This window comes from Helicoverpa zea, chromosome 15 (assembly GCF_022581195.2).
Source record: "Helicoverpa zea isolate HzStark_Cry1AcR chromosome 15, ilHelZeax1.1, whole genome shotgun sequence".
NCBI classification, from domain to species: Eukaryota; Metazoa; Arthropoda; class Insecta; order Lepidoptera; family Noctuidae; genus Helicoverpa; species Helicoverpa zea.
In genome coordinates this window covers 6,043,102-6,057,745 of record NC_061466.1, presented here as the reverse complement: position 1 = coordinate 6,057,745, position 14,644 = coordinate 6,043,102, and the positions used below count along the sequence as shown (strand labels likewise).

General features: G+C 32.2%; 1 protein-coding gene across 1 annotated transcript in view; it reads right to left on the bottom strand.

The window, feature by feature from the left end:
- Positions 1–4,652: 4,652 nt before the first annotated feature.
- LOC124637040 (gonadotropin-releasing hormone receptor) overlaps positions 4,653–14,644 on the bottom strand; it is an 88,537-nt gene continuing 78,545 nt past the window's right edge. The window contains exons 6-7 of the mRNA XM_047173358.1: positions 12,342–12,466; positions 4,653–5,151 (exon numbers count right to left, since the gene is read on the bottom strand). Of these exons, the coding sequence (XP_047029314.1) occupies positions 5,019–5,151; positions 12,342–12,466 (258 nt within the window). The 3' untranslated portion in view covers positions 4,653–5,018. The remainder of the gene's footprint in view (positions 5,152–12,341; positions 12,467–14,644) is intronic.

Here is a 14,644-nt window from a genome sequence, read left to right as displayed (position 1 = left end):
CTTGCCTACTATATTTATAGATAGGTACATGCGCTTTACTCCTATTCAGAGTTAATGGTATTACTTCATTCAACCCCCTCGATGTCATTGACCTGTCATGCCTGATGACGTCACAGCACCGGTTCTAAGCGGTTCTCAGTAAATATAGTAAACATGATTGAATTCGTTTAAAGTGCTTTCGATATGGGCAAGGAAACTGGATTACTTAGATAGGTGAGTACTTACCTATAAACTGTTTTGGACAAAATATTTTTTGGTAGCTATAGAACCGGCTCTGTACCATTATCGGTTGAAAATACATTGCTACCTTATCCAATGCAGAAACAACAAACACTGAAAGGTGTTTAGCTGCCTTTAAAGCTGATTGTTATTCTTTGTATTCTTTACGTTGTCAGGTAAACTAACGTTCTAAAGAAACTTAACTTCTCATTTAATACTTTTTCTTTTAAGATTATTTTCCAGACGTTGAATAGGATAGACACTGACCTAGTTAGCTAAGATAAATTGAGGCAGGTTAAGATCTGCATTAATAGATGATAGACTATGCGATAGTCATCCATAATCTGTACCTCTATTAATTAATCACGAAATGTCAGAAATCTTATATAGTATCTAGTATCAATACTTAAGTATAACTAGGTTCCATGAGTTCAGTAAATCAAAGATATGTACCTACACAAAACAAAACAACAACAGTCAAGGTCCCTCACCTTTTAAGTGCAAGCAGTACATTATGTAATCTTAGTATGTAAATAATAACAATAACAAACTCGGTAACTCACTCATAAAATTAAAGAGAGTCGTATTTCACAGCGATGATTACAATACCGGAGTTAAATAATACCACTGTGATTCGTATTTTCGGAACATATTTGACACCTTGTAAATAAAGCAAAGTAATTATTGGTAACGATATTATGTTTTCCAAAGTATGAGGAAGCCTTACCTTCGAAGTTTGTTCTGCATCAACTCTGCTGACGTAAGTAGTGAAAAACAAGCTTAGAGATCTTGTAGACGACACGTTTTTTTGAACTTGCGGCGCATTTGCCGTAACGTAACACCCTGTTCACGTCACGTTTTTTAAAATGACCCATATAAAACTGACCATCGAGCCAGCAACCGGTTAATTTACCGTAAATCACGGCAAAATTGCGCAATGTACAAGTCACCTTATATGCATGGTACGCAATACTTTACTAGACATAAGTAAATCCCCTGAAGTTTAACCTAATACCCATATATTTATATTATAAAAATAAAATAAATGTGTATAAAAATACCTTTCCCTTTTTATGCAGTAATCACTCACTGCCAGATTAAAGCTTATGTAAACTCTACAGGTACGGAAAGAGTAAATTTAATTTACTAATGAACATACCGTTGACGACAGTCTTTCCAAATGGCTTCATAAAACACGCCTAACGTTTTAAATAATGTAAGTAATATATTTTAATGTTCAAAAACGTTCTGTATTCCATCATTTCAAAAAGGTATTTTTATTTTGGTTTACGCATGCAAAATTTTATCACGCTATCACTAACGGTTAGACATGACGAAACTAAAAGGGTTTCGTGTCAACGGTATCCTAAAAATGAACATGAATTTTGATTTAGAACTTTATAAGTTTTATGTCTAGCCAAGATCCTGACTAAATGAATGCTTTAAAACTTATAAGAACAGAACTTTCAGTGATTTAGTAAAAGTTTATTCATTTCATAGATTGTCTTTGAACAGTTCAAAATTCAAGCTGTTTCTCCTACTTGTAGAATCCTTTCCATTCCATTTCTTTCGCAAAATCTGAATCTGTTCACGCAGAAATAATTATTTTCATTGTGTACAGTCACGTCCCAATATAAGTATGTCACATATGAGAATTCAAAAGCGTTTTTGTCATTTAGATATTGGAACGTGTCTTTATGAGGACGATGGGCGTTTTGGTACCCTGTCCAACAGTGTTGATTCTAGTACCATTGCGTAGGTCTTGGCAAGCCAAAAAATGTTTACTATGACGACTAGTCCCAATTCCTTGTCCATTTCGCGTGACATCGACTAATAGAATGTATAATGTTCATAAATCATCAACGTAGATGTAGTTCTTAAATCCAACTGTATTGAATAAAAACTGGTAAAGTAACAAAAAAACAAGAATTTGGCCTTCTTAGAATGTTTGCCTGCCCACTGCTTTAAAAAAAGTCTGTGTGCAAACCTTTGCAGTTCACGCAGAATATAGCTTATGTATTTGATGAAAGTCTTTCAGTATTTACAATCAATTAATGTTTAATGAGTATCGTTTTAATAACAGGTTTTTTTTTATTTCATATAATGTGTAGGTACATGGAAGCCAGTATGTTTAAAGATAGTATGTAACTAAAATGATTAGTTGTGTTTTCAGAAATGTTTTGAACTTTTGTCAAATCAGATGACGATTGTGTTTCCGTAGTATGACTCCATAGACTATTACAACCTTTAGATTATAATAGAGTGTATCTCAAACAATTTAAGATGTCTATTAACTGAGTTTAAAATTATTACACTGACGACATATGCCTCTTAATGAATTTGCATATATGGATGACATACTTGTTTCTATGTCGATTTAATTTTTATCGTTACTCGGATCGGACAGCTAATTGAGGCAAGCCCCATAGTTTTTATTATTGTTCACGTAAATACCTTTCTAATGATATATCATACGTTACTGTTGGAGCGGGTACCAAATCCCATACAAAGTGCCCATTGTCCTTTGTACTCAGTGAGTGAGTTGTAATGTATGTCTGCTTCGATTCATGTTTTACGATATCGAAAATATTTTTTCTTTATTGCCTATACTGCTCTGTGAATTCGATATGAATTATTTCTTCATTCGTTTAGTTTATTCACATGTGGGCCTAGTTCTCGGATGAAAACGGAAACTCACAAATCCGTTTTCGGCACACTGAATATAAGACCTGTGCAGAGAAATCCAGATTTTCCACGGATGGCGATGCAAAGCCTCTAGGCTACTCTATACCTACTTAATAGTAGTTTCATGTTTCACTAAAGTCTTCCTAAGCTAATCCAGTTTGCACTCCAATTCTTCGAATTTCGATGTTAACTTTACGACGGCTCACTTATTTGCCTTTCTCGGAACTTTGAGTACATTCTTTCAATATTTACTTCCTTCTTACTATGTTTTGTACTTCTTTGATAAATATTGAAATGAAACTGCTGAAATAACATTGAAGACCATCAGTTTACGACCTTCTTCTGTAACATCAATGCTATGCCTGATAAATAAACCGCAGTAGTAAGGCTTTACTAAAGATAGGTGTTAGAATTTAGAGGGTTAAAAATCGATTTAATTGCAAATATCTTCTTTTGTCTGTATTTAATTCAATTTGTTTCTGGTTGACTTGAACACAATGTTTTACATTCCAACTTGAAAATTTCTGAAGACAGGTATTATTCGGGGCCAAATTATTATTGGTTTTCAACCCCTCAATCTTAAAGGACATCAATTTGAATTTCAACAAAGTCACTTCCGTAGCTGGTTTAAAACTTTTGCGGTGTTTTGGAACTTTTAATGGAGTAACGCAATTTCGTCTTCCGCTATGCGATTTTTAAATGTTCTAATTGATTTAGTCGTCCTTATTTCAAATTTAATTTCAACAAACCTCAATTATAGCTAAGCCATTAATTTCATGGATACTTGCATTAATTTAAATTTTAATGTACTTTATGAAACATTTTGAAATTATTTAATTTTATGAACGAATTATACTGATTAAAATAATTAATTTACTTATTGTTATTTTCATTTGATGCAGAATGCAGAAATCATACTAAGAACGTGAAAAAGAAGATGAGGAATCATAGAACCCATGATTATTTTATTGCATCTCAATCCGAAATAAATATTGGGTTCATTTCCTCGAATACATTTTAAGAGCCACTCTTAAATTAGTTACAGCGTCTTTTATATTCTGCGGCCACCATAAATGGATTATGTAAAGACTGAAAAAGTCAGCCTTTTTCCTGTGTCCAGTAGGATAATGCGGGGGGTATTATCCTCAATATTGAATGATTGGTGAGAGGTTTTCTCCGAAACTTATTTATGCAGAGCACGACCACCAATAATCCGGCTTTTGCGAACGACGCTGACTCGTTTTTCTCGTGCCTGTGTTTTTGCAGTTCATTTTTCTAGAGTATTCTCTGTAAACCTCACTTATCCTGTTTTACCTATTACAATGTCGAGTAGGTAGGTAATAAGTTTTACTCCTTGAGACAAAGTCTGGTAGTTTGGAATTGTTGGTATAGCTAGAGATTAGTACAAGGTTTTATACTTTCCAAAATTGTTATTATACCTATACTCGTTTGTGTAGGTGTCGTGATTACTTCAGTAATTACTTTCGAAACTAGGTTATGAAATTGGTCTTGCTCCTAAGCTCAAAATAATGTTTTGAAACCTGCTGTTATTTAGAACAAGATTACCTATGTTCAGACGTATCTAAATGAGATAAGTTTCTTAATTTAGGTCTTAATCTACACGTCTGAAAAGTTTGCCTTCCTATGACCGCAAATTACGGAGGCTTGAAATGACGCTTGATTATCTTTAATAATAAAACATCTATAAAATTATAAAGGGCAAAGTTTTAGTATTGAAATTCAAGTCAAAAGCTTCATAATAAACTTTAATAACTCTACTAATCTCAGATCACAACATCAAATGGCATTAAGGTAGGTACACATATAAAAACGAACGCCAAAAATATTGCACGTTCTTTTTTAGATGCGCAGCCACCGTTACATTATAAAACACTACTTTAAAGACTTAGAAATATGTACAAAATATATACAGCAAATCTTAAATCTACGCTTATTTACTCACTTATATACAGTTAAAAATCGGTATAATGGTACCGACTACTCATTCTTTGTCTTTCGATGCACACAACACAAGTCACTTGTCTGTTTGTGTTCAAATGCACAGTTTCTTCGGGTATAGTTATTACCCGTTTGTTCATGTTTTTTCGCAGTGGTTATAATAAACTAACGTTGTGTCCGTTAGAGTATTTGGCGGAGGACCTCATGGAGCGGTTGAAGGTCAGTCTGATGGAAGAAGTGTTGTTGTCACCTCGACGGAGCAGTGAAGCGTGGTGGCCTCCTGACTCCCTGTAAAGAAATGTACAGTTAAAATTTATTGCGTAGAACTTATCGTTAAACGTTCTGTCTTTGGATAAGAGGTATTTTACTTCTACTGGTAGAAGATTTTTTAACGTATTCATAATAAGGCGAGTAGATAAATAGGGTAACTCTAGATAAATTGGAAATTGGGCAGGAAGAAAAACCAAATGAAATCATTGTGGTCGGAAACGCAAAATTGTTAGACTTTTCCGCTCTTTTAGACTTATCCATAATAATGACATGGTCCTGCTGTCTTAAGTGATTTAAGTAGCAGCCTTTACTCTAGATTTATTCGGTTCACGGTTTCTAAATAAAAATAACTCGTTCTTATACCTAAAACTAAAAAAAAAATTGGTACCTACTGGTTCCAAAATTAGGCATAAATTCTTTAGTCCATAAGTTTATATCGATGAAGTGGGTTAATAGCTTTCGCGAACTTTCTATTAAAACCTAACCAAGCATTATAAAAAGCCAATCCGTTCCAAATATCTAGGATTCCTCTCAATAATTGGATGGTTTTACGAAGGGCAAATTAAACGCACATAAAAGCCGGGATTGACAAGTGATTTAGGAGTGGTCTTTATTTTTGGGTAGTATTTAAACGCAAATCAAAAAATATCCTTTTTCTATGCAATAAGATTCCGAATTCCCATCAAAATTACTGATTGCACAGCAAAATATTCAACTCAAAATATCACTAAACACACTACAATTTATTTTCGCAGCGTACAGCGATTTTTCCTAAAGCAAAAGCTTTTTCATCAATGCACAGCTAATAATCTTAATGCACATTATACATGTTAACTCTTTTTCTTTTAAATATAGCTTCTATTTTTATTTTATTTACAGCAGTTTTTCTGAATAAAACGGCATTTTATTAGTCACAGTCATCTTATTATTTATTAATTACCACATAATGAGATCAGCAAAAAAATATAAAATTAAATACAAAATTGTAATTTATTGAATTATTAAAGCCAGTAATTTATTACATTTTTTGCCCAATAGGCACATTTTTAGCTTCTACAGGTGGCGCCACGTACTTGAGTCGGATAGCAAGTCCGATGGTATGCTTGCACATATAGTTCTTAAAAAAAATGGGGCAGGTGCATTTTCAGTCATTGTCAGTACTTCCTTTTGGCATACATTTCATAATATAAGTAGTCATTAAAGGCAGAACTATCATATTTCAGAATGTTTATAGTCAGAATCATCTTTTGGCATAGTTTCGGAATTTTTATTTTCCTGTAAGAAGCATGCAGCATGTAAGCAGGCATGCAACATGGAAGTAAGCATGCAACATGCAGCAAGCATGGCTTCTGTCACGGCTCCGGCGCTTCGTGGCTCCGGCGGTCCCATGCGAGCTTATCGTCGCAGATGGTTTTCACGCTCACCACCACAGTTTCGGCTTACTGGCCGGCTGAGCCGGCCAGCCTCAACCGCGTCGGCGAGCGTTAAACCTACCTGCGCCTCAGCTCGCAGGCCGCCTCGCCCCTCCGCGCCTACGCGGTTTTGAATTGCACTCTAGGGGTAGGGCAAACAAGACTACGTGGAGTCGGTTTTGCAGCGATTCGTTTTCGTTACTAGCTTCAATTTTTAAAACAATGTTTTTTAATTGAAGGTTATAAATGGCAATTTGCAAAATAAATTGAATACAAATAAAATTCTACCATCTTCACAGTACGCTGAATGAAATTTCAGTTAATTTGTTCTGCTTTTAGAAATAATGCAATGTAACAGGATTTTTTTGTTATAATAATCATTAAATTTGCCGAGCATGGCTTCTTGAAAATTAAGACAAATATGATAAACAGGTTTTGTTGTACTTACTGGTAAATATGCGACTGGGATAGTTATTTTGCTATGAAATATGGAAAATTTGCTGTGCAGTCAGTATTTAATGCTTGTATGTAGTATTTTTGTACAAGAATAAATTTAACTGTATTGCATTATAAGGAAAAAAGTAATGTCATATTGATGTATAATTTCGAATTATCTGCAGTTTGAGTTTTGTTAAACATTTAGTTTATTTGTAGTGAAGTAAGTTATTTGATGTAAAAAATAATATAAATGATGAGTATTTATTGATAGGCGATTATTTATTTGATATGCAATTTATAATATCCCTTTATTTTTGTTTGAATCGAAGACTTAAGCAAGAAGCTCGTGAATATTATTTTTATATTTTTCTCATAGAAAATCCTACATATTATAAGTTTCTTTTTTTTCATACAAAAGTTCTGTTGCGTAGAGGCAGAGAGATTTTGAATTAACTACTAAAATATATTCTTGATTTTTTTTGTTGTGACAAAATATGAAATAATTTCCTGAAATTGTTACAATATTAGCAATATTAGGTGATCTTGAAACGCGTTCATAAAGAAACCAAAAAGTTATTGTCAAAATATTCCAGTCCTAAGCGAGCTTGACATTTATTTATACCTGTATATGAATATAATATGGTACCTACTATTTTATGAAAAATTTATTTACTTTGTAATAAATCCGCAGTATGGCGACGCAATAAATGTTTCAAATGGAATATAAATTAGATATGTTCATGCCTCACTCGCAATGCAAATTTAATTCAGTACTGAATTAAGACTTTAGCTATGTTTGAAGCCATTTTATTTACATATGAGTTTACCATGCACGATGTAAAGTAACTTCAAAGATTTTTTGAACGTGTCTTTTGACCAATTTCTGAGTACCTATTCTCGAGTCTTTTTTAATCCAAATAAACTTGACAAATTATGTTAAATAATTCAAGACGTGTCTGTTATACATACGATTTTTTTTATATCTTGTATTTGTATTGTATTGTATTGTAATAAAGTCAGAGATTTACGAAAATTAGACTCATAGCTTGCAACGTTTTGAAAAAAAATGCAATTTGGGGCTAGCATTATCATGAAAAGAAAACTTCGGTTTATTTACATTTTACTTCACATCAAATTCGCAAAATAATTCATCAAGTCAAGCAGCAGGAAACAAATAAAATCAAATAAAATTCTTCAGCGTCTTCTCTTTATAATAATTTCAAAGGTTGCGCAAAAATAGAATGGCAACGTCGTTTTTCGCTGATTACAAAATACCGCAAGCATTAATCCTTCGTCAAGAAATGGAACATGACAATGTTCTTTCTCATCGCCGTGGGCGTAATTACAAACCCGTTTATCAGTGTCCATGTAAAATCCCGTAATTTGCTTTGTTTGTTCATCCAAAAAAATCGTGTTTCCGACCTCAAAACGTATGTACCGACATTTTGGATAAGTAAAAAGGATTTAATCTAAATTAATGAGGTCGTGCGATAGGTTTTTTTTACGGCGTACGTAATTTGTGTTCCATTTTTAAATACCTTGAGTACCTCCCCATTCCAACCTATTACTCTTGCTAATGTCGGACTGTTAAGTCGTTAAAGGTACCTACTTAATGTTTTTAAGTTAACGTTACGGAAACACTAAAACCGTAAGGCTTGGAATAAATACACCTACAAAACTATACGTTCTGTTTCGGTTCTGAAGTACTTTGATGTCTAAATGTTTCAATGGGTTACTATTTTGAATTATTTGACATTAACGTGTATGTAGATGTCTGTATGTTCAGTAAATATTCATATAAGTTTAATACACTACGGACTTACTTCAAAATAATTAAAGATAAACAACCAATGCAAATAAACAGTGTGATATCAAAAACATTTGACGCCTCATATCTAAACATGAAACACTCGAATTCAATAATGAATATTCTGAAAACAAACGCCGGGAGCTATGAATCATTTTAAGTACTTCAACATAATTCATATTTCGGCTACTAGATTCAAAATTTTACGTAACACTTCAGAATTACACAGCACAAAATATAGAGATAACAGAAACTAAAAACTACATTTTTTGCAAAAAATCATTAAGAATCTTTATCATTTAATTAGTCTCAACATTTGCAAAAGAACCTAAGAACGAATGTCGAACAAGTTTGCAGCAAACAGAGGTTTGTGCTTCTGTGTATAAGCCCCTTTGAAATTATTTACAAGTACTTTCTACCCTTTTGTAATATATGTAAGTCGTGAGTATACCCAGTAGAATCTTCTAATATCTACACGTTAATTTACACAACACTATATTGCTTCAACAAAGTGATTAATTATCAAGTTATTAAACAAAGTGCCACGCTAATTGAGCACCAACAATATGTTTATTTCAGCCATCATTTATTTTAGAATTCTTGGAATCTTATTACGAAACTGGCCTAATATAACTCAACGTGAGTACTTTCTTCTCGTAATTTAGCAATAAATTGTATGCCTAACAAATTGCTGTAAGAATATTTATGAGTACTGTTTGAATAATTTCCTGTTAATTGTAGTTTGTTTTATCAAAAGCTTTCATGACAAGGTCTGAAAACTTACCGCCCAAACTTTACTTGAGTCATTTTGTGTGTAGTATATATTTTGACCGCAGCAATTTACGAGACTGCCAAATTGCTAAACGATGTAAACGCATCGTGCCGAATATTTAAACAGAACAACGTATAAAAATAAAACTAATGAACAATGAACCAAAGCCTAAAATAAAAAGTGGTATACCGAACATCACACTTCAGATTCAATACCCTACTCGCAAAAGCCTCAAAGATTTCTTGGAACTAGAACTCCTATTCACATAAAGGCGTAAAACGTGACTTATGTTAAAGCTGAAAGGCGCTATAAATATTTTTCAGTATTTTGTGCTGATGCCAAATAAGGGCAACGTTGACAAAATTTCTTGTGAAAGTGATCGTTTATCATTCTTAGAGGGTACTCTCACACTGCAGACTAAATAGTCGGCCGACAGTTGACCCATTGGTTGCCAAATTTTTTTGAAGGAATTTCTTGAATTCCGTCAAAGTTTTCAGTCGGTCAGATCCTATAGATATTATTAATGTGCAAGTTGCAAAATTGGGTATGTAGATAGGTGATAACCTAGATTAAAACATAGGCTACTTTTTATCAACGCACTACGTGGACGAAGCCGCGGGCGGAAGCTAGTACGGAATAAGTATATGATAGTTGTAGTGTGAGTTCTACTATCCATCTCCATACTGATTTGAGCCCAAATAAACTATCGGCCGACTAAAAGTTTGCAGTGTGGAGTACTATAAGTATCATGACAATGTTATATTTGCACAGTCAGATTTTGAGTTAAGAAGATTTAATTTATGATATAAGATTGTTAAATTAGATGCAATTAATTTTGATATAATTAAATTTGTATTTTCCTCTGTTTCTCAGAACGAAAGAAGCTGGTAGCCTTTTTGTACGATTCTGTACTGTAAAATGATATCATTAATTCCCTTTTGTACCGATGTCTGTATTTTTTACTATGACCTAATGTCTTTTTCAAAAGCTTTTCAAAAGCGAAAGCAAATCCTTTTTCAAAACCTGAAGTGCTATTCGTATGAAATGTATCAATGGTCACATAAAGCAGACAGATCGATCTAAGAAGAGCTTAAAGTTGATCGATCTGTCTATAAAGCTGTTACCGAGCCACAAGCCTTCATTGCCTTTGATATATTACAGCAATATGAAGTAAACCCTTTGATACTTAAGCTTAGAAACATTTCACCTTTTTAAACAAGGACTTAGAGCAACCACTTATATTATAACCCGATATATTCGATATCAAAATGTACCTACAGCTTTCTGATCCTCCATAAAACTCCTACATAAAATTTTGTTTGAAATGAAATATGGTGTACTGTGGTGTACTCAAATACTTGAATGTTGTTTAGTGCAAAAAAATCAAATGTGATTTAGATAATGAAGTAATGAAAAACTCATAAAATCTGATACCGATCGCTTTATTAGAAGATAAAAGTAACATATTGAAACACTTCACCAGTACATGGTTGTATAAATATGCAAGTTATGTTACGTCAGTATATCTAAATCACAATATTATTATTTTTTGCGGATAAGTCCCCGCCTACGCCTCCTTTGAGAAAGGGTCTGAGTAAGTATTATTTAATTTTGTGACTACAATTTGCTCATTGAAATTACTTAAAAATACAAATTATGCGTTAAATAGAATCTATGAAATGCTAAGCTAACTTTATAATTTCATAATGTTATTTTTCTTGAATACTAATCAACACGGTACCAGATCTTATAATAAGAACATTTCAAGAATCTGAAAGTTCATAATCTATTATATTAAATCTATTCAATTTCTAGTTCTAAGAAAAAAATACAGCAATTACTATGTTAGGCTACTTATGGACTTCACAATGGTCCCTTTTGAAATGCTAATCGAAACATGAAAAATAATCAATCAAAATTATGACTGATTGAAAGTTTTCCTTCAGTTGGGTAATCTTTGTAATTTGGTCCCGACTGAAAGTAGGTTGTCTGGGAATAATTTCTATTCATTAAATCTAAGCTGTCGGTTTTTTGCTGAAAAAGGTTTCCCATTGTGTTTTTAGGCAAATAATATAAGTTACTAGACACCCAAATGGTAGCTGGACAACTATCACAACCTAAATGAACACAAAATAACGAATGACGTCAGAAACTAATAATATGCCACCCCTTTCATGGCCTTCATATTCAATTTTCCAACTATTTATTTGAATATTTTATTATTAAGGACTTCATAAACCTCCAACTGTGTCGTACTCGTTTCTAACACACAAAAGACTTGTTCGTATTATACCTTTTCGGGACAAAAACTAAAAATACTTACGCCTACTGGCGTACTAATATGAAATGGGGAATAGTAAGTATTTTCCTCAACGAAGGTAATATTAAAAAAGTACGTCACTGTAAACATGGCATTTTCAGTAAATCCCCTCGTAAGGTAAAATGGAATGCTTTTGATCTAAACAGATTTTATTTTATTGTTTCATGGTGTGGTGGAAATGGAGTACTAAAAATGTTGCTTAATAAATGTCTTGTTATTATATTTCGTGCCATCTCTGGTATTAATAAATTTATAGACCTCTTTCCCTCATAGAAACTAAGCTTATTCATTTATTTTACTTTAGATAAGTATAAAGACACCTTCTTTAAAACTAGTTTTGTTTTTTATACAAAATATACTCTCATGAAAACAAATACCTAAATAAATGTCATTTACAATACTAAAACAGGTACATAAAACAAAGGAAAAAGTAGATAACGATATCAAAGTTGACTATACCTGTCGCTATGTCGGTGAGACCGATTCTTCTTGGGCCACAAATGGAAAGCCCCATATATAACGGGATTGACTAGACTGTTTGACATGCCAAAGAAGAAAATCCCACTCAGGAGCTCTTCACTTTGCTGCGGAAAAGGAAATAATATTAGAATGTTAAATCTAAAAGGTTTGAAAGTACCTTTTAATAAAAAAATAAAGAAAAAAATATTTAAGTGCCCTTGCCCTGCTTTGTTGTTAGTGTGGGAAGATCTAGTTCTAATTGATCCTGTTTTTTCTTTTACGATAAAAAACCGTATCCAATTTAGTTTAATCATGCGTATCTCCTGGTCAACGCAACTACGTATTTCCTAGAGTACTCTTTCCAAATAGCAACAACTTTGTAAGTCTGTATATATAAGGGTATAATCATATTATTTACACAATGTTAGCCTATAAATCTTGCGATGCTACGATATCCTATCCCAGGATTAGTTAAGATTTATCCAAAGATAATAGCTAGGTACTCAGCTCTAGTGAGTATATCAAAATATTAGCTTAGGACCAAATGGTCGTGTTTTCGCAAACAATACGGATGCTAAAGCATATAGGACATCATAGTAAATAAGTGTCGTGTGTTTATATTGAAAAGATGGTCCTAATGGTATGGGTTTTAAGTATAAAGATGTATAAGAAGGTCAAAGGATTTGTATGTTAAAGCTAAGTAGGTTTACCGTTAACCTCAATTTCCAAAGATATCTGAAGTTATTGTTTGTCTAATGTATTCATACAAAAATAGACTGAATATACATATTGACATTAAAAAAACCATAAGGTAATTGATCAATTTAGAACTTGGAACAAACCATTTCAAATGTAATAAAACAGGCTATTCTCGGTTTAAATTGGATTGATACAAACAGAATAGGCAAATCTAATTCCTGATTCAACATCAATTGAAGGGATTAATTTCCGTTTTCTTTTGAAATCTACATGATTTGTCAATAGAAAAGAAATCAGTCAACTTTTGGTTTGTAAATAAAGAAAGCATTTATGTATAAGTCAGTATAAGGGAAGAAAAAAATAATTAAAGTAAAGAATAAATAATTTTCACGTCTGTTTGCTTGTATATTACCTTTTCTATTACTATTTTAAGTTTTTCATGAAACAAAAATATTTTATCGTCTTGACTAACGACCATTTTCCAAACTTTCCTAATCCAATTAATCAAGTGACGGCTTAATTAAGACACTTTAAAAAGAGCAAAAATGTAAAATATAGCCCTGTAGTTAATCGTTTGGGTACCTAAAATTAAACATTTACTTTAGGCCGGTAATCGTAATTTGAGTAAAGATATTATTAAACTTTAAAAACAAATTAATCAAATTGTTTATAGTTTGAAGACATTCTACTCAACAGGATTAATGTTACTACCTTCAAAAACGAAAATGTATTAAACCTAAGAACCTAAGACAAAGTTCCCAAAAAGCATTCCATTTATTTAATCGTGACAAAAAATGACCATTTAGAAATTCCATTACTTTAATAAAAAAAATTTAAGTGATACAATAATTTGTTTTAAAGTTCAAGTTAGTAATAAAGTTCTAATTATAATTAAAGTGTGAAATGTTTTTAGTTAATTAACCATTATAAAGTTTTCAAGACACTTTATTTGTCATTCCTTAACATTATTTATTTTTATTACGAAGAAGTAAAGACGTGGGTTTAAATAATTTTAGAAATTCAGATAATGTTTACCCTTAATTTGGTTGAAATAAATAAGACTATAATTCATGAAAATTCATGCTTCGTTTTTTGCTTAAATACTAATCCCGTTCTTGAATTTTTCATCTTTTTATCTACAACACACAAGGTCAAATGAAGCCGCCTACTCATTGCCTCGATTCACGAGATAAAATCTAATATTTTTTGCTGTCAAGAAATTTATTACAAGTATCCCGATAAATATATACAAAGGATTATTAAAATTATATCCTCAAGAAAGGCAGTTTACGAGGAAATTTAATTCGAGAGCTTAGATATCATCCAAGTTAACGATAGTAATATTATTGCTTTAATTATGTATATTCTGGACAATATCCATGAAAATTAAGTTTATTAATAGGCACTTTCTGTAGTGTTACTAGCGTTTAAAATCCTTTAGCTTTATCTAACAGGCTAGTTTTATATTTTATTATTTGACTTTTCTGTTTTAGGTGCCTAATTCATTTAAATAAGTATGACGATGTATCTATAGTATGAGTTTGCCTTATAACAAGCTTATCTAAGACAAACCACTATAACTTTGCCATCATATACCTAATACG